This window comes from Alternaria burnsii (assembly GCF_013036055.1).
Source record: "Alternaria burnsii strain CBS107.38 chromosome Unknown 744, whole genome shotgun sequence".
Lineage (NCBI taxonomy): Eukaryota > Fungi > Ascomycota > Dothideomycetes > Pleosporales > Pleosporaceae > Alternaria > Alternaria burnsii.
In genome coordinates this window covers 37,657-65,184 of record NW_024066119.1, presented here as the reverse complement: position 1 = coordinate 65,184, position 27,528 = coordinate 37,657, and the positions used below count along the sequence as shown (strand labels likewise).

The following is a 27,528-nucleotide window of genomic DNA, read 5'->3' as shown; positions in this document are numbered from 1 at the left end:
AGCTCACCAATCCCGGCTAGCGTAAAATGGGGCTCGGCATCAATCCGTGAACATCTTGGGTTGCTTTCAAGTATCCCACACCTATACCATGCACTCTTTTCTTCTGAACATCTCGAGATCTTCCAATGCCTTCAAGAACAAAGTCATGTGCAATGTGTCGAAAGAAACGCATTAGGTGCGATGCGACGGTTCCGCAATGTCTAATGTGCATCCGCACCGGTCGCGAATGTCCTGGACTTCCAGATGGACCCTTGTTCGTAGATATGACGAACATTGCAAAGAATGGAATGCAAAAGCGCAAGCCAAAGGTACTGATCAGGAGCTCGGGATTCAATACTCAGGCTCGGATGCGTTGTGATGGCCTGCCATTGTATCGGACCTCGCAACGAACAACTGTGACCGAGTCATTCTACGCACGCTTCCTGGCATACTTCACGTCCGATGGCGAAGGGACAGATATCAGGAATCGGCGTACTTGGTTGCATAGCCTGCCTGTCTTGACCACAGATGGCACGAATGAAGCGTTGGTATTGGCAGTACAAGCTACTGCATCTGTCTACTGTGCTGTCGAAACTGGTAATATAGCATTGACGCAATACTCTCGAAAACTATACGGCGAAGCGTTACGGACACACTATCGATTCATTTCCCGGCCACAGAACAAGTATGAAATTACAGTACATATGGTATCTACGAGCGTCCTGTTCAGCTTCTTCGAGGCTATCCAGGCTACAGATGCCGAAGCATATCGCTCACACATCTACGGAGCTGTCCGGATGCTTGAAGTGACCAAACCAAAACAATGTTCAGGAGGGGCATTATGTCAGATCTTCTGTAAGCACTCATATACGGGTATATTTGGGGTATAGGCTAACCTCCCCTCTTTCTTATGCAGACCATCTCCGGACCCAGACGGTATTCATCAATTTGACTAGGGATGGCGAAGAAACACCCTTCCAAGTACAGAGAATCTTGTACGGGTCACTAGATTACATTCGACTACCCGTGTTCCAGAGATTGCTGAGCCATGTATCCTACCTGATAGAAGAAAACGCTGCACAGAAAAGTGATGCGACACAACACCCTGTTGACCTCGAGACATATACGGAGGTCGCGACCAATATCGAGGAGCTCTGGCTTGAGTATGCAGGTGGAGCAGCGAGTAATGACACGCCGGTCTTCTGGCAAGATGTCACGACTGAAGCCATCCAATTCCGCGACGAATTCACGGCTCTGACCGTCGCATACTTCAGCGCAGCCCGCATTCTTCTTTGCATCGTTATGTCACGATATACGGATTCTCTACTCACGACACCACATCAACATTCGATCATACTGCAAGCTTCACAGTATCTGCAGACCAACACAAACGGTTTTGCATACATGCGTATGGCCACGCCTCTACTACTGGTAGCACTGCATTCTCCCGCATCTAGCCAGAAGGAAAAGGCTACTGCTTGTTTCGAGCGCTGGATCAATAAGCCCATGTCCGGCATTAGCGCACTAGCACTAGAGAGAATACGGCAACATCTAGTACCAAAAAAACATCTGACAGCTTAGGCCGGAAGCGCTGAGTGGTCTCGATTCAGAGCACTTGCTGTTGTCGAACACAAGCACAGGCGGCTCCGGAAGAGCCTTCCGCGCCCTATCGAGCGGAACCCGGCTAGATCGCGAATGTCATACTTCGCGATCCCCCTAGTAAAGTCCGATCCTCGACACGAATTGCTCTTTTCGCAGCGCATGCGTCACAGGGGTTACGCTTCGTCGCAGGAGCAGTGCATACAACGATGTACAACGATGTGTCCGATCTCTAGACGAACTCTTACGGCACGAGATCCACTTGCACAGATACCATAACTAAGGGAAAAAGGAATTCGCATCCAACTAGGATAGGTCTAGGTACCGCATCTGCACACATGACCGCAAGAAGGGACACGATCAAACCAACTCCTTGTAGCTTGGATGATAAGGCGTTGTCTGATGGAACAGCGACGCAGAAAGAGCCTGAAATATGCTTCGCGCTCTTGGCAACAATCCGTATAGCATATGTGGTGGAAGGTTTCAATCTATACAGAAGGGAAGGGGCAGGAATTGCAAAGGATGCTGACGCTGCACGAGGAAACTCGTTTCAAGTATTGGATCAGCATTGGTGGAATAAGAAAGGTAGGACGCGGAAGAACAGCAAAGTAGAGACTGCGTAATATAGCTACTTAATACACGAAAACGCATTTCTGACTTTCCCAGTCGCAAACATATACATGCATCATGAAGACCTGATATCAAAGAAACAAACCGAACAGCCATCTGAGACGTTGACATCTGAAAAAAGCCTCCATATTACCTATCCTCTCTCCTTCAGGCTTCGCATTTTAGGGCCATGCCTATGCCTTCTGCATACCCTCGACGAACTCAAGCGCCGCTTTTCTATCAACAACATCAATGCTACTCGTCTTGTTCGTATAGGTAACACCATAACATCGATCCGCCACATGCACCATCTCAGGTCTGAAGGTCGTACAGATGAACTGGCCTCCTCCATCCTTGTTCTTACCACCCTGACCACTCAATCGTTCCAGCATCTGCGCAACAGCAGTACGGTACTGCGCATCAAGATTGGCATCGATTTCATCAAAGAGGTAAAAGGGTGCAGGGTCGCACTTTTGGATAGCAAATATGAGGGCGAGTGCGCAGAGCGACTTTTGACCACCAGAGAGTTGGCCAATCTTTTGCTGCTCGTCGTGCTTGCTGTTAAAGGATACGGCGATGCTGACACCTGTGTACTCTTCGACTTTGCTCTTCTTGCCTTGTGTCTCTTCTTCTTCCATGTCGTCATCGTCGGATATGTCGCCTCGTGCATCGCGGTCGGATTTGCGGTTGATGATTAGACGGCCGCGGCCGATGGGCACGAGTTGTTGGAAGACTTCGCCAAAGGCGGCGGCGACTTGTTTGAAGGTTCGGGCGATGGCTTCGTCTTTGCGTTGGTCTAACACGTCGATGAGGTTCTCAATGGATTTGCGCGATGTGTCGAGTTCGGCGCGGCGTTCTGTAAGGGTGCGTCTTTGGCGTGTGAAGTTCTCATAATGTTCGAAAGCTTTCTTGTTGACGTGCGCGAAGCTCTTGAGGGCTTGGTTGGCTTTGGTAAGTTCTTTAGTGACCTTTTTCGAAATGTTAGCTATATGCGAATTCGAAAGATCAGCATCGAGCTTACCTTGGTAGTGTCCCATCGAGTGTACTTCCGATCGACGTCTTCAGGAAGAGTACCCAAATCTCGGATATCCCGCTTGACCTCTGCCAATCGGTCTGTATGGCGGCTACGATCCGAGTCCTTCTTGGACATGGCCTGCTCTTGTCTCGCCATTGTCTTTGCTAACTGTCGATTGCTAGTCTCCTTTTCGTTTCTTGCGTCCTCCAGTTCGCTCAACTGGGCTCGGATGTCTTCGATCTGAGCGTCGATCTCCTGTATCTGTTGATCAAGGTTCGCGATGGTTTGATTGACTGCATCTAGTGCTCGTTCGCATTCTCGTAACCGGGTTGACTGGCCAGCAGAGCCGCTTGCGCCACCCTGCTGTATTTGGATATCATCCAGCGCTGGCTGCAAGTTCTCGTTGAGATCCAGCTCAGCCTCGTCTTTCCGAGTTTCTAGCGTGGCGCGCTCTTCTTTTGTTCGCGCAAATTGCCGCCTCAGGTCTTGCACAGTACTCCGTAACGTGATCAACATCTGCTCCTCATCATTTGACAGTGCCTTCTCGAATTTGGAAGCAATTTCTGCCTCCCAGTCGCTCTGTTGCGCGCCTAGCTGGTTGATTGTTGATTGTAACGACGAAGCGGTTGTCTGTTTCCTCGCGAGGCTATCCTGGGTATCTCGCAGAATCCTCTGCTTCACGCGTACTTCTTCTCGCATGGGCGCGTAGCTGTTCTCGCCCTTGTCCTTTTCGTGTTCCCGTCTGCGAACCTCGCTTAGTGCTGCGGTAAGCTGCTGACGCTTTTGCTCGAGTTCCATAGCGATGTCCCGCTTCCGCTGCTGCAACTCGTCGTGCTGAGTGCGGATTTCGGCCAGTGCTTGATAAGCCCGAATCTTGGACTTAGACATGTCGTGGTAACCACCTCGGTACTGTCCCTTCCGTGAGGCGTTATCTCCGTCGAGAGTATACGCACGGACGTTGTATTGCTTTGCGTTCTTCTTGCAGGCAGTCAGGTCAGGACAGACCACGATCTTGCCGAACACATGCCTGAAAGCATCCTCGAATCTCTCGTCATACCTCAGCTTCGGTAGCAGCGGCTGCATGTCGCCGGTCGCAGGAAGGTCCAAGTCATGAGTCCGAATGCGGTTGAGGGGAATAAAAGTAATACGTCCGCCCTTGTCCTTGATAAGCCTGTCGATCAGCTTCGTGGACACTTCGTCGTTATCCACAACAACATTGAAGAGTGCACCCTCAGCTGCTGCTTCAGTGACGGCCCTGTAGTCGTTGCTGACATCGAGCAGGTCTGCGATGGTGCCATGTACTCCCTCCAGTTCTCCTTCTTTTTGGTACCGACGGAGAGACTCCAGCCCCCGGCTTGTGCCATGATCAAGTAGCCGGGAGAAGGCACTTTCCGCTTTCCGAAGCTCGGCTTGTGAGTTTGTAAGTTGAGTGTTGACTCTGTTCTCTTCTCGGTAGAGACTCGTCTGCTCATCGTGTACAGCTTTGTAGGCGTCTTTCGCTTGCTCAACCTTGGCCGCAAGATTGACACTTGCGTCTCCCTCGCTCTCGATGTTTGACCTGAGTTCAGCAATCTCATTCTCAAGACGCTCGACATCGCTCTCCAACTGAGTAATCTCCTCGTTGGTCTGCATGAGCACAGCTTTGCGGCGGCTGAGGTCGGCGTTGGCAGCCTCAATCTGAGCACGCAATGCGTCATCTCGCTGTCGCTTGGTCGTGTAGAATGCTGTACGACCTTGCTTTTCCTCCAGCCGCTTCTGTTGGCCCTCAGCTTCGAGCAATTGCGATCTGACAGCTTCCTCCTCTTCCTTCTTGGCATTGTATTGAGGAAGCAGCTGCTTGAGCTCTACCTCTCGTGCGCGTATTTGCTGTTGGAGCGATTTGATCTGCGTGTCCCGCGATTTCCTCGTTCGCTGGGTGACTGACTGGTTGTCTTGCAATGCCTTGAGCTCAAGCTCGATCTTGGCCTTTTCCAGTGTCGCCGACTTGCGTTCCTGTTCAGACTGCACACGATCCTCTCGAAGGACGTCTAGGTCACCTTTGCGTCGGTTGATGTCCATGTCGATTTGCGCAATGTCGGCCTCGGTTTGAACAAAGGCTGCCTCGTTGCTCTCTTTCATCTCACGACCCTGGTTTTCGAGGTGATCAATGTTCTCGATCAAGGCCTCCAGATCGGCTTCTTCGCGCGACTTCAGTACGTACATCAACGACCGGCGCTCCCTGTCGTTCCTGCTCCACGCCTCCAACTCCTCCTTCTCACCTTCGAGTTCATTTAGACGCCCGTTGATGGATTCGATTACAACGTCAACGCTGGAGCATTTGTTCTCGGTCTCAGCTAGTAGCTTTAAACTGTTTGCGCGTCGCTCTTCGTATACATTGGAACCGGAGATTTCTTTCAGCAATTTCAAGCGCTCAGAATCCTTCATGTTGGTGAGCGCCGTAACACGACCCTGCGGAACGATATAGTATGGATTTGACCGTGAAAAGCCAGCAGATTCAAGAATCTGCATGACCTCGGATTTAGTAGCGTTCTTGCGGTTGACCGAGTACTCATCTTTCTTTGCGCCAATGGTCCGGCGCAAGAAGAATTCGGGCTTGCCAGTCTGGAAGCGGTCCTCTGTGTTGTCAAAGCATACTTCCACGTATGCTGACATGACGGCTGAACCAGATCCCTCGTGTAGCAGCGCCTGACGCTCTTCACGACCCAAATTGTGGTAATCGTCGCCCAGCACGAAGCGCACAGCAGCAAAGAAGTTACTCTTTCCAGATCCATTGCGACCAACGACGACATTGCAGTTGGGCGAGAAAGGTTCGATTTGCATTTGCTCCTTGTAGCTCTTGAAGCCCTGGATCGTTATCTGCTTGATGTATCCCATCGCGGCGGTGGAGCGCGATCACGGCGCGCGAGAGATCGGATCGGGTGAAATTGGCGGTCGCGTATGGTATGTGTATGCGATCGCGATGGGAAACTTCAGGACATAGCGGGGTTGCGGTGGTGATGGTGAGCTCGTGTTTGCCCACTGTTGCACCGACGACGCGGTGCGCGTCGCGCTTTCCTGCCAAGACATGCTAACCCCAATCGTCTTCCACGCATCAATCACCACACGTGACGTCGTCACGAAAACCTTCAATGTTGTAGCAGACATGCCTGTGTGGCTGAGCGCTAGGCTTACAAAGAAGGAGAGTGCAGATCTAAACATCTGCATTCGACCAGAATGATTGCGACGAGGAACATTATAAGCATTCTATGCTTGAGTGGTCTCACTGCCACCTCTTCATCTATCGACTCGCTGAGAAGGTTTCCTGTCACTTTTATTATTTCGTCTCAGATCGAATACCTCTGCGACTCTGAGATGTTACTATCTCACTGTTGAAACAGCTTATCTTTCACACCTGACGTTAGTGTAACATCCAGGCAGCATTCCATAGTCGGCCACAAGGATAAAGGCGACATGGTAATTGGAAGAGGTCTACACAGCTCTATTGCAGACACAGCACAGGTTTCATACCCATCTTTCGAGCTACACTGTCGTGCCCATAGACCATGGTTCTTGCATAATTTGGACTGTCTTGAAGAGGTCGATCCCTCCAGAAGATCCAAATAACCCACGCCATACGATGGCTTCTGCAAGCATCACATCGTAGCGCAAGTCGGCCAATAACTAGGCACGGCGCAACGGCGCACGACGTTGAGCGGAAACTCTTGGGCCGTTGATCGAAGGCCCACTATCCAATGTCAGCTCTGGTAATGATTTGGGCAGCCCTAAAGTTAGGTACGGTACCCACAATTCCCCAGTCTGCAATCAGGGTTCAGCAGCATGGAAGTGACAGCGGGGCATGCCAGGAAGGGTACTACGAAGTACAAAAAATGACACTTCGCAGTTTGCCCGGGCATTCAGACGCGGCGTGTCCGCCGACGGCATATTTACCCGAAGGGCAAATACGATAGACGAAGGACCAGTTTCGTAAAACTCTTTTATGTGGGGTATAGAAGAGGCTGGAAACCGCAACAACGGAGCGAGCGTACTCCGAGCATGATACGTCAATTTGCATGGTGATGAGTGAAGCGGCATCTAGGTGGAACATGGAGCTAATGTGCGATGATGCAAAAATGGCTTGGTTGGGGCGGGGTCTGATCGGATTTCAAAGCAAAACATGGCAATTTGCAACTTCCCCATGTCGAATAGACGACTTTTCCATGCGCTTCAATCCATGTCTCGATTTCTGCATCGGAAGCGGCGAACCTTGTCCGGGCTTACACCTAGTGATCGACAGAATGCATGCAAGGGTATTGGAGGCAAAGTACTGCGGCCTCCTGTTGTTGTGCGCTACTGAGTATGTGTTAGTTTTGGCTAACTGGCAACCCCGGTACCTGCTAGCACCTATGCAGAAGGATGAGCGCAGAAGGCGTCTGTGATTGAGAGTTGGAGTTGGGAACGCTTGATTAGCATGGTGTTTGATACAATGTTCGTTCAGCTCTCGCGAGGTTCGAGGTGGAACAGCAGGCAAATGTCGCGCTGATTGGTGAGGAACGAGTTTCCATGAAGATGGCCATGGACGGTTAATGTGGAGCCATAGCGTGACGGTTGACCGTCGACCTGTCCCGCGGAGCGACCCGCTGGAACGTCATCGTCATTGGCCCAGTCTTGTGCTATGGGAACGATTCGGGATAACTGCCCGGGGCTGCGCAAACTCTAGCAACTTAGCAAACCATGCAGACAGATATTCGGGGCAGAGCCATCTATGACCGGGAATAATCCGCACCTTGGTCTGTCCGGTTTTTCGACGGCGTCGGGAGAGGACTGAAGCCAGCCATCTGGAGAACAAGCGGGACCACCAGCGGGCATGGATGCAACATCACTACAAGCGCGTACCCAAAAGACAGTAAAGTCAGCACGGAGTGCTAATCGATAGATGGGAAAGCTTTGCAGGCTGTGACAAAAGGATCGAGATCCAAGCCTGCGTTTCCCATACTGGCGCGGGCTGGGCCACGATTACCCTACACATCGTCGATCTGGAAGGCGCACTACGTAACTCGGCGCGCTACACACCAATCGCATGACCCCCCTGTCCCTGCCCCTGCTCGTCCAAATCGCTTTCCTCAGTTCCGCATGTTGCTAAAGCCCCCATTGTTTGAATTCCCATGCCAGGCGATCTTCCCTCTGCGGTACTTTTAACTTCTCCGTCCCCATCCGCTTTGCCCAAATCTGCTCCTTCGAAACCAACGTTCATCTACCCTTTCTCGGTCCTTTTCTCCGCTCTGCAATTGCCTGCCCTCTTACTTATAACAAGGCCCCGGCCTCAGGCTGCACGACACATTCCCCCACCACACCACACCACACTACACCATCACCATCACTTCACAGCAGCAACACACACCGCAATCCACCATGACAGCAATTCAACAGTCATATTCATTTGACTGGGCTGGCGATGCTTTCACTGCCATGCAGCAGTCCAACGCAAGCCCACAGCAAGCCAAGTGGGCGACTGCCTTCAGCAATCCCACCTCTATGCCGCCCCAGCAGTCCTTCTCCATTCCACCTTCCCTGCTTACACACGCCACAATGGAGCGCTATGGTCAAGTCACCCCGCCAGAAGAACACTCCCCAGTTCAACCCAATCGCGAAGATCGCGAAGGCTCAATTCCCGTCGACGAATTGCGGAACGAGACCGCCCTAAGGCCAAAGCAAGAACCCTCGCCACACATGTCGCCCGCAAAGCGACAACGCCCTAGTCGCCATGATTCGGCCAATCAGGATATGGTTGCCGGCGAACTGCCTAGCGCCGCCGTCCCGCAACACCAAGACAATGCCGACGGCAACCCCCAGCCGCCAAAGCGTAAGCGGGGCAGGCCCAAGTCGCAACCTCAGATGATTGAGGCCTACACTGCAGACGGCTATCCCTTCCAGGTCTCTTCGGCCCGACAGACTCATCTCGAGAAGAACCGTGTCGCTGCTCACAAATGCAGGCAGCGCAAGAAGGAGTACATCAACAGCCTCGAAGGCCGCGCACGCGAATTCTCCGCAAAGAACAAGATGCTCAAGGAGAATGTCGCTCTCTTACGTGAGGAAGTCCTTGACCTTAAGAACGAAGTACTGGCCCATGCTGGCTGTGGCTTCTGGGCCATCGACGAGTACCTAGCAAGATGTGCTGGTGGCCTTCTCGGTATGGATGCACCTGCACCTGGTATGCCTGGCCACCACGCTGCACCACGGCTCAACAACAGCAACCACAGCCCCGTCATGACTTCCCCTAACACCGTTCACCAACATGCCCGGGAGACCAGTATGGGATCCATGAGTTCCGGTGATGCCGATGACTTTGGCGGCCTCGAACTCCTCAAGGACTTTACCGATGAAGACATGGATGATTTGGAGGCATAGGAAGCCAAGTTGAACATTCTCGCATTCAAGGCCTTTTATTGTTAACGCATCCCGCACCACCCTGACTTCTTCGATACCGAGTGTAGATTGTTGGGTTGCAAGTTTTCCTCACTTCTTCCAATCACTTCACGATACCCCTGGGCCTTGCCCTACTTTGAGCAACTAAAAGCTTCTTCTTCTTTTCTTTATTGCATTTGCTGCAATGACCAGCTAGTTCGAGCTGCAGTGGCCACGACTGATGACATGGCGTTTGAACCAGAGGTGGGATATTTCACCGCCTACGAGTTTACTGTTTACACATAATAAAGCAAAATGTGGAGGGATCATTACTAGACATCTCTCTCAAGTAGTTGGCTATACATCAACGGATACCTTGATCAACATACTGTCTTCCTTGTGGTGTGGTGTGGTGGTCTGCACTTCCTCCATGGCCATCCTGACCGATCTAAATCCCAACAACACGCATCCTGTTGCCCCACGACCTGTCGTTCTGATCACGCCTCGCTTACCCGCTACGCCTAGCAGTCCCCACTTCTTGTCAAACGTCAAGTCAGCCGCAACCAGAGATGACGTATCAAGCGACCACTCTTATTGGCTCCCGGAAGGTCTCTCCGGAGCACACGAAGTCCAACACTGTTCAAGACACCAACTTCTGGCGTACCTCGTTGCTGTCAGCGTTAGTACGCGTTGCGTACCACAGGCTGATTCGGGCCTTCTACAACGGCCCTTTGTCCCGCGCGGCAGCCCCGTTCATGCCGGACATACATGCACCTAAACTAGCAATTTATACCCCACAGAGAACCCGAGTCCATAGTACATGGTGAGCCTATCTGACTTCTCTAGCTCCACAAGAATGATGTCTAATGCCGAGAGCGAGCGGCAGATATCCACAATATAGTGGAGGTTCAACGGGGGAGACTGCCAGGTGCATGTCATAGCTACATACCAGTGAGCCATGTGCTCGATCGCAGAAGTTTCCTAGGAGTATGCTGTAGGAACTAACCATTCATGCACATATACGAAGTTGAACTTTGTGTGCTCATCCCAAATTGCAATTGGTCTGTAGTATTCTCGTATAGTAGCGAAAGGTGAACCATACATTCAGCTATGACGAAAGCCTCAGCTCGTCTCCGCCAGTACCAACAACTGCACAAAGTTTCCTGCTGAGTGATCCTCCATTGGTTACGGAGAAATTGCTTTTATTGCCTAGCGATCTTCAAATTTGCTCAACGGGCATGATGTCCGGGATAATCGCCACTGCTTCACCCTGGGTTAGCGTGCTCAGAATTCCGCACCTTTTCCCTGGTCTCTGGCCCCTCGTGCATCGGACACGTTGGAAACAGAGACAACGGGGTCTTGCTATTGCATCATATCACCCCATTCTCCTATCTTGCGTAATGCTCCTCGTTTCGGTCCGAAAGAGGATTTTCTGTTTTGGAAAGAAAAAAGGTTCGGCGGATGAGGTTGCCGCGGAGATCTCTCGTTTGAGAACGACATGTGTAGCAGGGGAAGGGGAAGCGAGATGACGGTGCCTCTGTTTTCGGAAGGCATTACCAAACTCAACTTTTTTATTTGTTTACTACACTCACAGTAGCGAAATCCGCGACAGAGTGGCGTTACTGGTCTGGACAACATGTTCCAGGGTTCACAGTTGTTCCTCTGTACGGGATTCGCGGCGGACGTTTGTGCCGCGCATCACATGTGCCGTTGGACGATCCATTCCTTCTCCAGATGCCTAAGCGAAGGAGGGAAGATGGGTACTGCACCCGTGAGGTACGACGACTTCCCGTGTTTTTGGTTTCGTGAATAGATTGGGTCGACAATCTTATCTACGAGAGAGAGAATGTTGGGTTGTTATCGGGCATTGCTGTCTTATCCTTGTCTTATAGACGAATAAGCCAAGTCAATATGGCGAGGTACCCACACGTAGTCCTGCCCAAGCACTCGAAGTTGTACAGATACCGAAACTGTTAGTGTAATTGAATGTACCATTTTAGTCTATCTAACTGCCCCTCACAACCAGCTCCCTTAAACTTCCCACCTCTCCCTTAGTGCGTTCATGTAGTGCAAGACGTGGATATCCATTCTTTTAATAACGCACATCCGTACTCTCACAGGCTTTCCATGGCTCAAATTCCCCCCCTCTCCCCGCACATACGCTCTGCATTGCCCCGTAGCGTGTAGCACATCTAGAACACGACGGCCAGCAAGCTATATCCGCTACCAATAGTACCTACCAGATGAAGCAACTTATGGAAAGAGTGTTGATGGTAGTGGAGGCGTTACCCGGGGCCATACAGACGAGTTTGTGAGATTGTTCGGTCGTGCTTGGGTAGGTGGTTTCATACTTGTTTGACTCGGGTTTTCGGCGTTGTGTTGTATATGGTAGCCAGGAACCGATAACGTGCACACGGAACGGTATGGGTGAGTGAGATGTTCGTGTATACCAGGTCAGATAGTGTTTCCTGAACATTGAGCTGGAAAAGTGTCTACTGTGAGATGGGCGTCTTGAAGACTAGCGCGACATGGTCGTCGCCAGCTGTGACAACTGCCTCACCAGCTCCTTGTACAAAGGCCATGATACCTCCTCCCTCACCGCCTCCCCTGTGTCCCTTCCATTCGCCCACGAGGCCTTTTCCAGCCGCAGCTGTTCCGCCTCGTGCATCCCATCGCTTCAGGACACCGTCGTATCCCGCGCTCGTCAGCAACCAACCTCCTGGACCTTCCTTGGCGACAAACTCGAGCTTGACGACAGCCTGTGGGGACTCTTCGTCGGCGTGCGCATCTTCTATTCGCCTTCGGACGGCAAAGCGATGTGCGGTGTCGAAGAGGGTGATGGAGCCGTCGACGTTGCCGGCGGCCATGAGGGTGAGGGGCGCGGACGAGAAGCTCATGCACTCGACGTTGTCGCTTCCTGCCTGGAGACTAGCCAGGATCTGTCCAGCTTGACCGGCTGATGACGCACCGCCCTTGGCACCAGCCTGCTTGCCTCCGCCAGCCTTGTTCTTTGCGCCTCCACCACTCGACGATGTTGATGCTTGAGCGGGCGCGGCGAGGGAAAGGCGCGGTAGACCGACGATTCGGATTTGACCTTCGGGGCCACCGACTGCGACGAATGCGCCAGATGGCGGGATACCGACAGAGTAAAGTCCGCCCTCAACACGGAAACGCTCGTCCAGGCCTGTGAGACCAACCACGGCTTGCGAGTCGGTAGTCGCTGTGAGACCCTGGGAGGCAGCATCTCCGAATACATCCCACACGTACAGACTCGAGTCTTCGGAGATGGTAGCGAGGAGGGAACCGTCGGGCGACCATGTGCCGGCAGTGCAGGTCTCGGTGTGGAGGTAGTAAGCTTGTAGCACCTGTAGCTCGTTGTTCTTCTCTGTGCTAATCTGGTACACCCATACTGAGCCGTCGTTTGCGCCAAGCGCGATAACATTGGGATGGTCGGGCGACGGGTTCGAGGCGACCCAGTTGATCTCCTCAACCTCCTGCGCCTCTGCTAGGAACTTCCACTTCTTGCCGTCGGGAACGCCCTGCCAAACACGCAGTTTGCCGTCCAGGCCAGCTGTTGCTACGAATTGTCCCTTTGGCTGAGTGAATGTAATGGCATTGACCGAGTCCTTGTGTCCGTCTAGCGTGAAGATGCTCTTCAGGCCGTCGCGCTCGGTGGGTTGTCCGTCGCTGCTTGGTTGCGCTGCTGCCGCCGAAGACACGTCGACAATGTAGCCGACATCGTCGCCGCCTCCTGTGGCGATGACCTCGTGGTGCACTGGATGTTGCGCTATGCAAAAGATGCTGTCCTTGTGTTGGTCAAAATGCGCGACGGAGTCGTTTTGTAGGTTGATCTCCATTTGCATTTCTTGGCGACCCTCGTCGCCCTCGTCGTCTGAGTCCATGGGAACGTCGCCATCGTCCTCTACGATTTCGTCGGCCTCCTCGGCGTCAAGTGTGTTGTCTACATCGTGTACATCGATGTCGTCCTCGTCGTGTTGAGGCTGGTTCGACATGGGGTTTGTGCTTGACATGTTGTGGGCTTGCTCGATAACGATTTTTGCAGGGGGAATAGTAGGTACAGGACGTGTACAGAATGCGCACTGCAGTATGTGCGATGTTATATGAGTCCTTGTAGTGTATTGCTTAGAAATGTCGAATTGCACCTTCGGGAGGAACTTTTTTTGCCCAAAACCCCGTCGGAGGGGCACAACGCCGACCCCTCACACGTCATTTGTCATCCGTGTACTCACATAGACTGCTTGGCAAGTCAAGATGAGTACTACGCCCATTTCCTAAATGGACCATACACACAGCTCATAAATACTGTTGCGATAGCCGATTCCAGCCATTCCAGAAATCCGCGAAGTTGCCCTGCCGAATACATCCTGACCGATCACCAAACGTAGCTCGCAACCCAACACTGAGCTCACTGAAGCCTCCCAAACAGGTATGCGAAGCGTTCGTCCAACTCGGCTGATGTCTTTCGCAAATTAGTGGCCTCTTGGAAGAGTTGCAAGAGCTCTTCGCCGCGATTTGAATCTTGTGCAAAGATGCCGCTACATTGAAAAGCATCTTGGTTTGGCCTACAGAGCGTCTGGGAAGAGCTTCTTTGTCGCAAGCCTCCATCATTCCCACTCCTGTATATTGAAGTGTCGATATCTGGCTGATTGTTAGTACCCGCTAAGCTTTCTTCATCTCCGTTGATTTGCGGAGCTGTCGAGCAAGCAGTCCCCACTCCATAGAGCAGGTCGTGCTCACTCATGTGGCTGTCACTAGCAACGACTGCGCCAGAGAGCGTGTATACTCCGTAACAGAAGATTAGCCCTACGATGTATGTGGTGAATACAGCACGACTTCCATCTTTTCCAGAATCTACATCCAAGTCTCTTTTCTAATCATCCTGAACTACCCTCCGCGGTCTCGGTCTTGACCGTATCTGCTCCGAACATGCTCATGTCGGCCTCGCTAAACTGTTTGCTTGTGGGATTCGGTGTACATTTTGGGTTCACTTGGACGTACTTCCTGGAGGTAGAGATGAGGTTGGGCCTGTGGAACAGTTCTTTCCACAGATCCAAGTCTTCACTTGGTCAATCCGCAAACAGCGTCCCAGGGTACGATACTGTCTAGTGGCATAATAGACCGCCATAATTGCCGAGACTAAGCTGAAAGTAAAGAACGCCTGCGCAACCCAATGGGTCTTGCTAAGCCCTTCCAAGGAAAGAGCGGTGATAGCGATCTGAGCGATGATTGTTCCCTAGTATCCAACTAGCTGAGCAAGACGAACGAGAACAGCCTTATGGACTTACTGCTACGGCCACAATACTACTGTCTTCTTGAGCCGACTTCTTGTAATCTGTGGCATCCGCATCATTGACGCTGCGCATGACCTGTAGCTGGATCTGCCATACCTCCCGACTAGCAAAGCACCAAAGCGCTATACCGATAGGACCGTAGTGTTTGAGGAAGAAGTGTAGACGAGACGCCTTGTATATGGCGCTACGTGCAACAGGAAGGACGAAATTGCGATGGTAGCAGATGCTGCTTATCGCCGCGACAATTGATACGATCGCGACCACAACGCCAACAATGCTGAGGATAACATCTTTCGACCACATCATATTTCAATGACGCTAAGGTCTATGGTGTAGACTAAGACTCTTGAGGTGGTCCAACAGCCGGATAAATAGACAAAGTATTTATGAGTATAAGCATGATAAAGCACCATCTGCCTAACAGAACTCGCCTTGGAAAATATTCGGAATCTCTGGGGCTTAGACCTTGGAGATGCGCTGGCGAAAGTGCTGAAAACCGGTATGTATACTTTGTCAGGAAATGCGGTGGCGCAGCAAAGCTCAGCTTAGCCAGTCAGAACCTACCAGAAGTACAGCCTTCCTGTCATGAGGTCTTTAACTCACCGAACACATCAGTGACTAGAAGAAACAAATATTCAGGCTACCGCTGTCAGCCACTGGTCTCGTCTTTGCCTAAATGTGACTGTAATGCCACCAGACCTTCTGGGTGCAAGAACCAATAACATGCAGCGTCTATAGCCTCGCCCTAGCCTCATCCTTAACAACAAGCCCAAATTTTCCACTCTTCTCCTTATCCCTTAGAATTCTTCTTAGTATCTTACCAGAAGGACTCTTCGGTATCTCGCTGATGAACTCCACTTCCTTTACCCATTTGTACCTCACCTTCTTCTCCTTGACATACTCAATGATTTCCTTTCCTATAGCTGTACTCTCCTCCGTTCCTGGCTTCAAGACAACATAAGCCTTCGGAAGCTCACCAGAGTAATCGTCCTTCACGCTCATCACTGCAACATCTTCGACCTTCGGGTGGCCTAGAAGCAAATCTTCGAGCTCAGCCGGCGCGACGCCAATGCCCTTTACTTTGATGAGTTCTTTGATACGATCGGAGATGTGGATCATTCCCTCTTCGTCGATAGCGCCCCGGTCACCGGTATGGAGGAAACCATCGGCATCGAAAGTGTCGCGAGTAGCCTTCTCGTTATTGAGATAGCCCATTACGACTTGCGGACCGCGAGCCAGTACTTCACCATCTTCGCCAACATCGCCCTCAGTACCATCGTCTTTGATAATCTTGACCTCGGTGGAGGCTACGATTGCACCACCTGAGTGCGCGTACTTGTATGAGAACTTCTCCGGTGGATGCGCAGTGATGCAAGAACACGATTCCGTCATGCCATATCCTTGCTTAAAGCCTGTCTTGGGAAACTTCTTTTGGAGCTGCTGGATGATCTCTTCTGACAGTGGAGCTGCACCAGAAGAAAAGCGTGTGACATGGCTAAGGTCGTACTTGTCGACCAAAGGATCGCGCACTAGTCTGATGAGAATCGGTGGAACTAGCAGCAGCTCGTTCAGCTTATACTCAACAATGACATCGAGCATCTTCTCCATCGTGAACTGCGGGAGCATGACGACCTCTGCATTCAGAAGAACAGGGAGATGCATCTGGTGGACCAGTCCGGTGATATGAAAAAGCGGCAGTACGGCCATGATCTTCTTTTGGTTCGTTGGCGTAATCTGCTGAACTTGGAGACATTGCGCTATGACATTCTGATGGCTGATCATAACAGCTTTTGGCAATCCGGTCGTTCCTGACGAGAAGGACAGAAACCCGCAGACGTCTTTGTTCTTTTTACCAGGCGGTAGTTTGAAAGATGGTGTCTGCCCAGACTCGCCATACGACTCTCCCATATGGATCAGATCTTGAACGGTGGTATATCCCGGCAATTCGCCCTCTAGCAAGAAAACATTCGATTGGGGTAGACCTGCAGCTTTTGCACTCGCCGCAGCAATTTCCATACTACCTGGCGTCGTCATAAGAAATTTTGCATCCGCAGTCTTTAGCGCAAAAGTCATTTCCTCGATATTGTATGCCGGGCTAGCACCGCTAATCTTTGCTCCCACACGGAGTCCCGCAAACATGGCTACTGGGTACCACACAGTGTTCTGGCTGAAGAGCGCCACCGTTTCGCCCTCTTTAAGACCATACTTCTTGACAAGCGCCGTAGAGATGTACGTCGAGTATTTCTTGACATCAGCCCAGTTCACACGTTCTTTTGTAATCGCATTTTGAAATCCAGCAAGTTCATTTGGTGCATATTTTTTGATGGGTGAGTAGGCGGAATCGAATAGCCAGTCCCAATCTGTTAGCTCGGTGGGCACTATCAGTGTTAGCAATGCGGTCTCGTGGCGACTAGTGGAAACGAACAGTCGATGGGCGGCTGTCTTGACTTGAAGATCACCATGTTGATACGATCAGCTCGTCAACAGCTACAAAGCAAGGCGCGCCTTATGATCGGTGATGTGGAAACGAGGAAGCAAATGCCAAAGTCGCAACGGATCAGGACAAGGGACGACTTACAAGCGGAAATCCTGCGTCCATGTCTTCTAATAGGTGACCGTCATCATCCTTCCTCGGCGCGCCCATTCCTATCGGATTCGCACCACTCGAGTCGATCGTGGAGCGGGGATAGGTACAAGGCGGGGTTATAGCAGCAACCGAGCCATCCAAAAACAGCAAAGATCGGCACGCTCTCTGACATTCTCCCGGGTAACATCCAAGCCAGGGTAGGTAAGAGCCGCATCATTGTCACACAGCAGATCGTCACAGTCTCGAGACTTAGTCGGAGAACCGGAATCGTTTGCACATAAAGTCTAGATGCAGTAGCTTCTTGTGGCCGCTGCAGCTTGCACACATCGTACTACGACCCGACAGAGCGAAACATTACTTATACGACCAAAATGTCCGAGGCAGAAGAATCGCAACACGACCCTATCCTGAAGGTAGAAAGCAACAAAGACCTCAGGATCACTCTTATTGGCACCGGAACTATTGGTCTATCTTTCGCCGCGTTCCACCTGTCACACCTACTTGGCCCTTCTCAGCTCACCATCTATGATACCCGGTCAAATGTCGATGAATACGTCAAGGAGAACCTACCTAAATTCTTCGCAGAGGAGCCTTCAGCCGCCGCTATATCCAACATTCGCATCGCTACATCCCTCGAATCAGCCGTGGAAGACGCACATATCATCCAGGAATCAGGTCCGGAGAATCTAGCCTTCAAAAAGGAACTATGGGCCAATGTAGAGAAACACGCGCCTGAGCATTCTCTATTCTGGAGTAGCACTTCCGGAATACCGGCATCAGAGCAAGCACAAGACATGCAGGACAAATCGAGATTATTGGTAGTGCACCCGTACAACCCACCGCACATTATGCCATTGCTGGAACTTGTTCCATCGCCAGATACATCAAAAGAGGTCATCCAACGAACGCAGGAGTTCTGGACTCTCCGTGGAAGAGTGCCAATACATATCAAGAAGGAAACAACGGGCTTTGTAGCGAATAGACTGGCGTTTGCACTCTTACGCGAAGCAGTTCATCTTGTCGACGAGGGGGTCGTTTCAGTAGAGGAACTGGATAGCATTGTGGAGAGTAGTATGGGGCCACGATGGGCGATTGCTGGGCCTTTCAAGAGCTATCATGCTGGCGGCGGACCGGCTGGGTTGGAAGGCTTCTTCAAGAATATCGGAGGTACCGTGCAAGATTGCTGGCAAGATTCTGGGAAGCCGAACGTCGGGGATGGGTGGGAGAAAAAGATCTTCCGGCAATCTCAGGATGCATACGGCACTATAGATGTCAGTCAGCGCGACAGGCTGACGCGACGGGTGTTGGAAGTATTGAGGGAGGGAAAGAACAAGGGTGCGGATACTTCAGAAGATTGAATAACTCAGTCCCAATCAGAGAAACACAAGTCAGCGCTGAGCAAATTGCGTAACAATCAATGAAGAGACCTCTAAATCTACCACGTACTAGTACGTCTAAACGATTAGGTACAGGCTGGTGATGACGCTGGGTCCAATGAAGAGACCAAACCAAAAGATGATGTTCCCCAACGTATCCCGTCCCTTCATAAACTTCGTCTTACTAAACGCCGCCAATGGTAGTTGCGTCAGCTGGAATGTAAACAGATACCCTCTGACCTTCTTGAACAGACAGAACATAAGGACCTCATGCACGATAGCGCTCAGCAGGAAGGTAAAGAACGTTGCCTGCATCTTGGACAGATGGAAGAAAGAGATTGAAGAGTGGTAAACATGTCGAAGCAGGAAGTTGTGAACGGGTCGGTTCCAGTCGCGAGCGTATTGATCGAAAGACACGGAGTTCCACCATGCGCCGTAGAAACCTCGATCAGCAAACCTAGTGACTTCTGCCAGTACGTTGAGTAGACATTCCCATATTACGTACCAACTGAGAAGTTGTTCGATGAGGAGGGGGAAGAGCATATCGGATACTGTTAGGCAGACTAGTTAGCCAAGATTTCATCATTTCTTGATGGTGCAACACTTACCAACCCACGGGAACTCCTTCCACCGCTCGTCCAGTGACATGCCAGCGTCTCTGTGCCGCACAGTCTCAACGACCACAGGGTAGATGTATGCTTGCGAGATGACAATCATGACCCAGATGACTCCCAGAGTGGCAGCCGACTTTTCGGCGACATACCACCAATTTATTCGCTCCTGGCGAGGATATTCTAGATCGTAGACAAGCGTTGGGAGACACGTCCACTCCGCGAAGTTATAGAACGTCAAGTTGTTTGGATAGACGTTGTCCGTCGTGGTACACTTTCCGCGAAGTTCCTCGTCAAGGATTGTGATCTCAGTGTTGAGCACGCGTCGGAAGGCTTCAATTTGTTCTGGATCGAGCGGGCTTCCAGCTTCAATAGCTTGCCCAATAGATGCAATTTCCGATTCTTCCTTTGAGAGATTCGTCGAGTATTTCGGGCCAACACTTCCTCGCTGTGTCAACTCGCCTTGGTCAGGGCTGTTGACACCAGAGGCTGTCAGCGCCTCAGCTGGAGAAGACGTTTGGTTTGGGCCCTCTTTCGCTTTGATGTCATCGAGCTGATGTAGCTTTTCGCGCAACAGGTTGCGTCGTCTATGCACCCGTGATACTGTTGATAGTTAGCCCAAGACTTGCCAAGTTCGACCACATGACATACAGTAACCGTTGTAGAAAGAGTAGGCGTGCTGCTTCATCAGTAGTACGAAGACGTGTAAAACGATGAAGACAGTGTGGGTCCAAGGCCAATCTCGCCAGAAGGTGACCCAAATAATGGTACATGTGAAGAATGTTTGCCACAGAGACTGTATAAGCCAGCCTGAGCCGTTCCACGTCAAATAGTCTTTGGCTATGGCCTTGTGCAGAAAGAAGCCGAAGCTGGTCGCCACACACATTACCACATCCGTTGTCAACATGACAAACAAATCTTTATCGATCATCAAATGCAGAATTTCCGCATCCCCGAATACGGAGCCCTTGGTCCTGTAGTTTTTTGCTGCTATTCGCGCAAGCAACAAAGCCATCGCGATCCAGAATAATGTGAAAAATCCATGGAATGGAGAATGCGCAGCGGAAGCATTTTGACGGTCGAATGTGGTAAACTGTTGCGTGAAGACGAGATCCCTTGGCTTGCCCTTGAGTTTTCCGCTCAGTTTCTCGGCCTCTCGCCGCAGCCCGGACTGCAAAACCTCTTGGAAAACTGGATCTTTTGCCGTGAAGGTATACTCGCCCTTTTTACCTGATTGCTCTAGCACAACTTGGATACTTTTTCTCCTGCTTCCTGGCTTTTCGACCAACTGCGTTTCTGAGCCGCTGTCATCAGATGGAATAGCTGTGGTGCTTTGACTTCGTGACTCTCCTGCGTGCTCATCATCTTGAGATTTTAAATTTGTTGCGCCGTCCACATCCAAGGTTTCCGATGCAGCGTTGGCCGTCCACGTATCCTGACTGCTGAGTGGCGGTCGCGTCGAGAGTCCCTGCAGTACGTGTGTCATTGCCGATCCCTCATGCGTCTGCAGTGTCAGATGGGTGCCTTGGCTTTCTAACTTTGATGTCGCGTTGTTTGTGGTTCGAGGGTTGGCTTATTGATGAACGGAAGCCTGGCGATATATACTGTCTGGCTGATGTCGATCTGGATGTTCGTGGCTGTCAAAACGAAGCTGTGGCACGGGTCCCTTGTAACGGAATCATCGGAACGGGCGGACTTTGTGAATTCACGACCAGATGTAAGACGACAGGCAGGTTTTGGTGAGATAAACCAAGACAGCTGACAGATCGTCTCCGAGAGAACCGGTGCCCGTCAATAGCAGCTGCTGGGAAGTGGCTTTCATATTTTAATCAAAGATGAAGATGTACATGATGTAATGCCGAGCCCTGCGTCGCGGAAGCTCATCCGCTCGCGAGTCCGCCACGTCACGTGTTTCTCCAGCCACCTCGCCGTCCCTGGAGGGGTGCCTTGGCTTCGTCGCATTGTCCCACCCATCGTCCCACTTTGCAACCTACCGTGCCTTCGATATTTAAGCTGCCGCACGCAAACCTCCGAATACCCGCACACCGCTGCTAGCTTCAACACAGCCCGACCGTTTCGGGATCGGGGTCGGAATAAACTCTTGCCCGGGTCTCTTTGATCGGTTCTCCCCTTCGCATTTCAGGACTGAGCGGTGCGACAAAGAATCGCCGTGCCCTTAGTATCTACTTCATCAGAACCACTGGGATCATGGACTGACACGCTGCGACCCTACGCGCCGAGGCTGCAGGTCCTATTTAAGGCGTCCATCGAATGTCGCGCACCTTCGCTTCCACCCTTGTGGGACCAGTCAAGGCGGCCAGCAAGTGCTTTGAATGGCTTAGCGACGCCTCGAATGCCCCTGATCCTATTCGCAAAATGAGAATTACGGGAACGATGCAGGCTTTTAAGAGGCGCAGCACGAACATAGCATGCAGACGATAATGCTGAAATACTCTCGAGTGCCGTGAACCGTGTTTTGCGGACGTTGTACTTCATCATCTTTTGAGTATCCAGCTGTGTCCCTATATTCCCAGAGCCTTGAACCAGCGACCGCAACGACAGTTGAGCCTCCAGATTTGCGCTTGCATTACCACACAGCGTTCATCATGGCACCAAGACGGGGGGGTGGTAGTGGCGCCGGATATATGACTTCAACATGTTCGGGAGCTTTCATGTCACCACTTGCCCAAGCCAGCCTCGCATACGATGTGGTATTCCTTGTCCTTTTCCTGGGGCTCTCCATCGCGACATTCTTCGTTCGCAGGAAGAGCGAGGGCGGAAAGAAATTGGTTGGCGTACCCTTTGTCGTCGCACTTTTCTTCCAAGTTCTGTAAGTCTTACTCCTGCATCACAGACTCCATAAATGCTGACTGCTCTAAGCTCGCGCCTTTTGGTTCTCATAGGCGAGCTCATGTATCAGTGCAGTGACCTGAGCGTCGACGACTATCTGAATTTATCGGTAGCGTCCAACGTCATGTCCCGCCTGGCTAATTGGATGCTGCTCGTCATCTTCGTCTACATCCTAAACTCTATGCTGCTTAAGCAACTCGAAACTACATCTTCTGGATCCAAGACCGTGTCTTGGATCATCATTGGGGTCATGGCCGCTGTCATGATTGCCGACTTGGCACTTTCCAGCTACGTCTCGATAAGCAGCAAGTACTGGAACTTCGACTTTGCTCTCACGATGGTCACTGCACAAGCCCTCTCACTCACAGTCGACATCTTATGGTTGATTAGCGTCATCGTCTCTGCGGCCTTCTCGCTATCGAATGTCTCTGCGTTGAGATCTCGACGCCTACCCGGAGGCGTAAGTTGACGGCAAATACGGTCTACTATTGCATCCACTAACAAGTTTGTAGGACCTCATCGGCTGGGTAACGGCTCTTTATATCACCTTATTCGTCTACTCCGTATTAGGGATCGTCTTCTCATCCTTCTACTTCTGGCCTTATGAATCTTCTGTTTCGAATGAGGCAATGATTGCCCTGTCGTTTATCTCGACATTGTCACAAATCCTGACTTTTGTAACTCTGATGTGCATCGCCAAACACATCTCCTGGAGCCAGACGATCGAGAAGACCGAGCCAGTATATGTGCCTGTTACGCAGCAGCAAGCGACGTACGCCTATGGCAATGGCCAGCAGGATTACTACCAGCAAACGCCCGAACTCGTACATGTTAGATGAGAAGACGATGGACGAAGGGGCACAAGTGCTGTGCCGCTGATGTATTTTCTTTCTACACCAAGATAAAGTTCCACCATATACCCAAAATCTAGCTCCGGAACGTAATGTCTACACCCTTTGTGTCTTTTACTTCCAGAATCATTCTTTCACCATTCTGTACGATTTCCAATTATCCAACCCAAGGGACGCGACATGCGTTCTATACATCGCCAGAAAAAATTGCGAAAGTGTTGATTATCCTCTATTAAGAGAAGCCCGTCGAGCTAGATTGGCTGAGGCGGACGCAATATCAGTGTTGCTCGGTGAAGTGCATCCTCGAGAATCTAGACCTGCAAGCACATATAACGAGAGCATCTACAATATTGCCTACGTAGTGACGCTTGGCCTCATCGTACTTCGAACATGCGGTAATCAACTACAGTCGAAATGCTGGCGCCTCTACACATCTCGTAGGATGATGCCGTTGCTCGCTTCAGCCCCCACAGCAAGCCATGCAGCATGCGCCTCAGCCGCAGCAGGGGCTCAGCCTGTGTGTGGATCCTACCCTGACCTTGAACCACCTTTATCCTCGCCCTCCATATGATCAGTACAATGACGCGATACTTTCGAACACACTATTGATGCTTACGTAGCGATTATCCTACAATGGCCGAAGTCGTGGGCCTCGCAGCTAGCATCATTCAGATCGCGGGGGCTGGAGCCAAACTCAGCGTCACATTATACAACTTCACGAGCTCAGCTGCCCGAGCAGACCAAGACATTAGAGACATCGCCGACGACGTAGAACTCACTTCCAACGCGCTCGAAAGCGTAGGAAGGGTGTTTGAGTCTGAAGACACAAAGTCGATCATCTCGAAGAAAGCTGTCCAGGACGCCCACAATATCATCAAAAGATGCCAAGGCGTTTTCGACCAACTATCGGAGATGGTGGAGAAGAGAAGAAAGACAGAAAAGGACGGAAAGAAGACCCTGAGTATGATGGGTAAATTGGCATGGCCGATGAAAGAACAGCGGGTTGAATTACATCGGAAGAGGCTAGAAAGCTTGAAGAACAGCCTTGTACTCTTGTTGCATGTGTTGCAATTGGCACAAGGCCAGTCGCGAGGGTGAGTCGAGGATTCCACCGCCGCGCATGAAATGCAGCTGACAACAGTCGTAGCAAAATGGAAAAGAGCGTCATGGAAGAAGAGCGCGACAAGATCCGTGAACTGCACCAACGGCAGCAGGACTCAATCAAAAGCCTACAAGCTCTAGAAAGCAGATTTTGCGGTGTTGCAATCGACGACGAAGAGACTCTCCAAGGATCAAGCAACGCTTCCTGTGTTCCAACACTGGAGCTCATGACTAACGCTCAAACCATGAAACTGCCACCTCTGGAGGAGCACATAGAGTCCCAGACGAGCACTCTCACTATCGATATCTCTGCCACAGACGATTCCGATACCTCCGACAGCGATGCCACAATGACGGACGAAGACGATGAGCATATATCTAGAGAGGAACTATCAAAAGCGGCGAAGCACGTTACAAAACTGCTCAGGCGCATTATAGTGCTTCAAAAGAGCCTCGAAAACAACCAAGAACCCCATCAGAAGCGACGCGTACGCAAAATCTACCAACGCTTCTGCCGCAAATTTGAATCAGGTATCAATGTTACTCAAGCTATGGGTCCATCAAGGTATGGGTCTCCGGCCACACGGTCTTCGAACCAATACAATCACGCGTTGGATTTGGGTGACATGGGAGGGGGCGCTCTAGAGAACTTTGACTTTGACAGTTTTCTTCATGTCGGGTCTGAGAGCCCGCCGTTTCCAGTAGTGCCTGAGCAGCAGCAACCAACGTCACCGCTTCCACCACGACGACACCTAAACGAACCGCAACCAGAAGACTTTCAATCCGATTCCAATCGCGCTCTGCTCAAACTTAAAGGTAGCATACCTGTACAACAGTCCGACACAGCCTCGGACAAGTCTAAAGAATCGATCATCGAAAAGCCAAAGCGCATAGGTAGCTGGGGTCGTCCGAAGTCGCCTCGAATTAATACGAACCTAAGCAATTACGGAAAAGAAGCAGAGCCGAGTAGTTCTATAGGTCTATCTGCAGCTGAAGGTCCTAGAAACGTTATTAAACGCAGCCGGAGTAGGAGTGATATTAGTCAGTCGCCAGGACTAGCTGAGCTGATGACACAGCATGGAGGCCCACCTATGTCTATGCTAGCCGTACCAAAGATGAACTCCGAAGCAGTTTCCTCTTGTGATGCGCGCTTCCAGATCCCTGGTTTCGTCGTACCGGGAGCCTACTTCAGCCCGGTTACATCACCCGCCCTTAATGCCCAGAGCCATCAGTATGTACATCAGCAGTCGCAGAAAACGACGTCTAGGAGTTTTACTAGACATTCGCCCATCGATATAGATATGTTAGGTGAGCCTGCCATAGTTCTACACGAGCAAGGACGGAGGAGTCTACGGAGTACCAACAAAAGGAACGCACCACGGACAAATGCCAACGGTCACGTACGACAGTCCCCAATTGTGAAACCCAGCCGGCGAAAAGCAAAAGAGGGATCACGATTTGAAGAGTTTGATGGAGGAAGGTTACCTGAAGACGAAAGTCTAATGACAAGATCATTGAGAAGCACCCAGAAGCGGAAGCGGTCGCGTCCCACTGTGCCAAATGCCGTTCGTCAGTGGAACACTCACACCCAGGAGACAACATCGATTCCAGACGACATGCACGACCCAGTGGTGCGCCCTCCGTCGGACGATAAGCTGGAGCAAGAAGCCGACCGTCCTCGTGATAACAAGATACGACGTATAAGAAGTACTCTAGATGTTGGTCTCGAAGGCGCATACAGTACTTTATCACACAGGGAGAAGAAGAGAAAACAGATATTCGGGATCGAAGAACCCTTTGACCCAGGCGACCGAGACGTCGTTGATGTGTTGCTTGAGCAATGGACGGTACCAGAGCATTGAAGGTCATAGTTCGTTCAGTTCTATCTTATGACTTTACGATAGTTCTACGCACCAAAATTACCCCAAGGCAACATCGTTGATTGATAAGAACCATCACGTAATATACTGCCCGTCTAGTTTGCATATATCATTTCTCCATTGCCGTCTGAGTCACCACCATGTTTATAGGTCGACCCAACACTTGGTAACCCTCTGCTTCACTAACCCAAACGGCTTGTCCCCATTCTCAATCTCGAGAGTCTCAGTGTCAAACTCACTAATCACCCTTCCCTTGAACGGCTCCTCAACACCATCACTCCAAAGATACGTTACAGCATTTGCCATACACTCGATCTGAATGCCTCGGAAGCCCATCAACTTTGCCTCGCGCCTCAACCAACGCGCCGCACCAGACGCAATTTTCTCGCCCTCATAGTCGTGGCGTGTAGACGTGGCATTGCGCATCAACACCTGCCTCGGTGCAGTAGGTTTCCACTCCGAAGGACCTCTCGGGTCGCGCTTCTCCAGAGTACCGTATATCACAGTAAACTCAGGCCACAATTTGAGCAGCGGTCCCATCCTTGCGGGATCAAGCCCATTGAATCCATCATACGATAGAGCTATACTGACCAGTGGAAAATCCATCTGTTGGAGCAATCGCATGCCTTCTGCTTTGCGTCCTTGGGTTTGCTCCACACTAGCTTCTTCTGGCTCATTCGCATCCCAGAACAATTTCCCACCAACTTCTTCAGCCTCTTTGGTTTTGAACTTGTATTCCGTGTCAAAGACACCGTATGAGAGCCCAGAGTTGACTTGGTGTTCTACGAGATATTCCATCTGTGAAGCACCTTTCAAGGCCCAGCGGCCGAGTACCCGGTCTGGCCAAATGTACTGCCAGACTGATGAATGGAAAGCATGGCTGTGAGCCACAATTGCTGTGGCCCAGGGAATGTGTTTGGGTTCCAGTTTACGTATTTCATAGCGGGATTTTAGAGACGAGGGGTTGGAGGGAGTAGGTGTCTTTGTGTTGGTTGGTTGGGACATCTTGGCGTTTGTTTTGGGGTGACTCAAACGAGAGACTCAATCCGCCAGTAGGAGGTGATCGTTTCGGACAGATTGGTAATAGAGAGGGAGTACTGTACGAGTCAAACAAAACGTATGTAGACGTATCCGCGCTAAAAGACGTCGAGTTGTAGCGATCGACCAACTTACAGACTCGAATGTGAGGCGAGCTGCAACATGTACATTTATTAATGACCAACTTCGCCCGACACCACACAAGTGCCCGCAGTGATGCACAGTATCGGCAACGAATTTTCTCGCAGGCACTCTTGACCATGTTGGGAAAGGAAGGGAATCCCACGCTACACAAAGCCCTCGGCTACATGCTTCAGGATAAACCGACCCACCTACCTA

At 51.1% G+C, this 27,528-nt stretch overlaps 10 protein-coding genes across 10 annotated transcripts; 5 read left to right on the top strand and 5 right to left on the bottom strand.

Annotated features, from left to right (window-relative positions):
- Nucleotides 1-263: 263 nt before the first annotated feature.
- Nucleotides 264-1,560, top strand: GT037_008489 (uncharacterized protein; the record flags this gene model as incomplete). Its single annotated transcript, XM_038933536.1, has 2 exons — nucleotides 264-834; nucleotides 896-1,560. 2 exons carry the CDS (start codon nucleotides 264-266, stop codon nucleotides 1,558-1,560), a joined length of 1,236 nt encoding a protein of 411 aa, XP_038783501.1.
- Nucleotides 1,561-2,381: 821 nt separating this feature from the next.
- On the bottom strand, nucleotides 2,382-6,076 carry GT037_008488 (structural maintenance of chromosomes protein 3; the record flags this gene model as incomplete). The annotated part of the gene is made up of 2 exons (XM_038933535.1): nucleotides 2,382-3,155; nucleotides 3,209-6,076. The coding sequence occupies 2 exons, from the start codon at nucleotides 6,074-6,076 to the stop codon at nucleotides 2,382-2,384; spliced, it is 3,642 nt and encodes a 1,213-aa protein (XP_038783500.1).
- A 2,514-nt stretch (nucleotides 6,077-8,590) lies between these two features.
- GT037_008487 (uncharacterized protein) lies at nucleotides 8,591-10,361 on the top strand (the record flags this gene model as incomplete). Its single annotated transcript, XM_038933534.1, has 2 exons — nucleotides 8,591-9,488; nucleotides 9,934-10,361. The coding sequence occupies 2 exons, from the start codon at nucleotides 8,591-8,593 to the stop codon at nucleotides 10,359-10,361; spliced, it is 1,326 nt and encodes a 441-aa protein (XP_038783499.1).
- Nucleotides 10,362-12,075: 1,714 nt separating this feature from the next.
- Nucleotides 12,076-15,201, bottom strand: GT037_008486 (ribosome biogenesis protein sqt1; the record flags this gene model as incomplete). Its single annotated transcript, XM_038933533.1, has 2 exons — nucleotides 12,076-13,683; nucleotides 14,890-15,201. The coding sequence occupies 2 exons, from the start codon at nucleotides 15,199-15,201 to the stop codon at nucleotides 12,076-12,078; spliced, it is 1,920 nt and encodes a 639-aa protein (XP_038783498.1).
- Nucleotides 15,202-15,627: 426 nt separating this feature from the next.
- On the bottom strand, nucleotides 15,628-17,357 carry GT037_008485 (acetyl-synthetase-like protein; the record flags this gene model as incomplete). Its single annotated transcript, XM_038933532.1, has 2 exons — nucleotides 15,628-17,273; nucleotides 17,321-17,357. The coding sequence occupies 2 exons, from the start codon at nucleotides 17,355-17,357 to the stop codon at nucleotides 15,628-15,630; spliced, it is 1,683 nt and encodes a 560-aa protein (XP_038783497.1).
- A 496-nt stretch (nucleotides 17,358-17,853) lies between these two features.
- Nucleotides 17,854-18,840, top strand: GT037_008484 (3-hydroxyacyl-dehydrogenase; the record flags this gene model as incomplete). The annotated part of the gene is made up of 1 exon (XM_038933531.1): nucleotides 17,854-18,840. The coding sequence occupies one exon, from the start codon at nucleotides 17,854-17,856 to the stop codon at nucleotides 18,838-18,840; it is 987 nt and encodes a 328-aa protein (XP_038783496.1).
- A 96-nt stretch (nucleotides 18,841-18,936) lies between these two features.
- Nucleotides 18,937-20,955, bottom strand: GT037_008483 (mboat-domain-containing protein; the record flags this gene model as incomplete). Its single annotated transcript, XM_038933530.1, has 3 exons — nucleotides 18,937-19,409; nucleotides 19,467-20,072; nucleotides 20,121-20,955. The coding sequence occupies 3 exons, from the start codon at nucleotides 20,953-20,955 to the stop codon at nucleotides 18,937-18,939; spliced, it is 1,914 nt and encodes a 637-aa protein (XP_038783495.1).
- A 1,120-nt stretch (nucleotides 20,956-22,075) lies between these two features.
- Nucleotides 22,076-23,158, top strand: GT037_008482 (uncharacterized protein; the record flags this gene model as incomplete). Its single annotated transcript, XM_038933529.1, has 3 exons — nucleotides 22,076-22,299; nucleotides 22,350-22,779; nucleotides 22,832-23,158. The coding sequence occupies 3 exons, from the start codon at nucleotides 22,076-22,078 to the stop codon at nucleotides 23,156-23,158; spliced, it is 981 nt and encodes a 326-aa protein (XP_038783494.1).
- Nucleotides 23,159-23,803: 645 nt separating this feature from the next.
- On the top strand, nucleotides 23,804-26,133 carry GT037_008481 (uncharacterized protein; the record flags this gene model as incomplete). Its single annotated transcript, XM_038933528.1, has 2 exons — nucleotides 23,804-24,264; nucleotides 24,318-26,133. 2 exons carry the CDS (start codon nucleotides 23,804-23,806, stop codon nucleotides 26,131-26,133), a joined length of 2,277 nt encoding a protein of 758 aa, XP_038783493.1.
- A 162-nt stretch (nucleotides 26,134-26,295) lies between these two features.
- Nucleotides 26,296-27,156, bottom strand: GT037_008480 (uncharacterized protein; the record flags this gene model as incomplete). Its single annotated transcript, XM_038933527.1, has 1 exon — nucleotides 26,296-27,156. One exon carries the CDS (start codon nucleotides 27,154-27,156, stop codon nucleotides 26,296-26,298), a length of 861 nt encoding a protein of 286 aa, XP_038783492.1.
- Nucleotides 27,157-27,528: the final 372 nt, after the last annotated feature.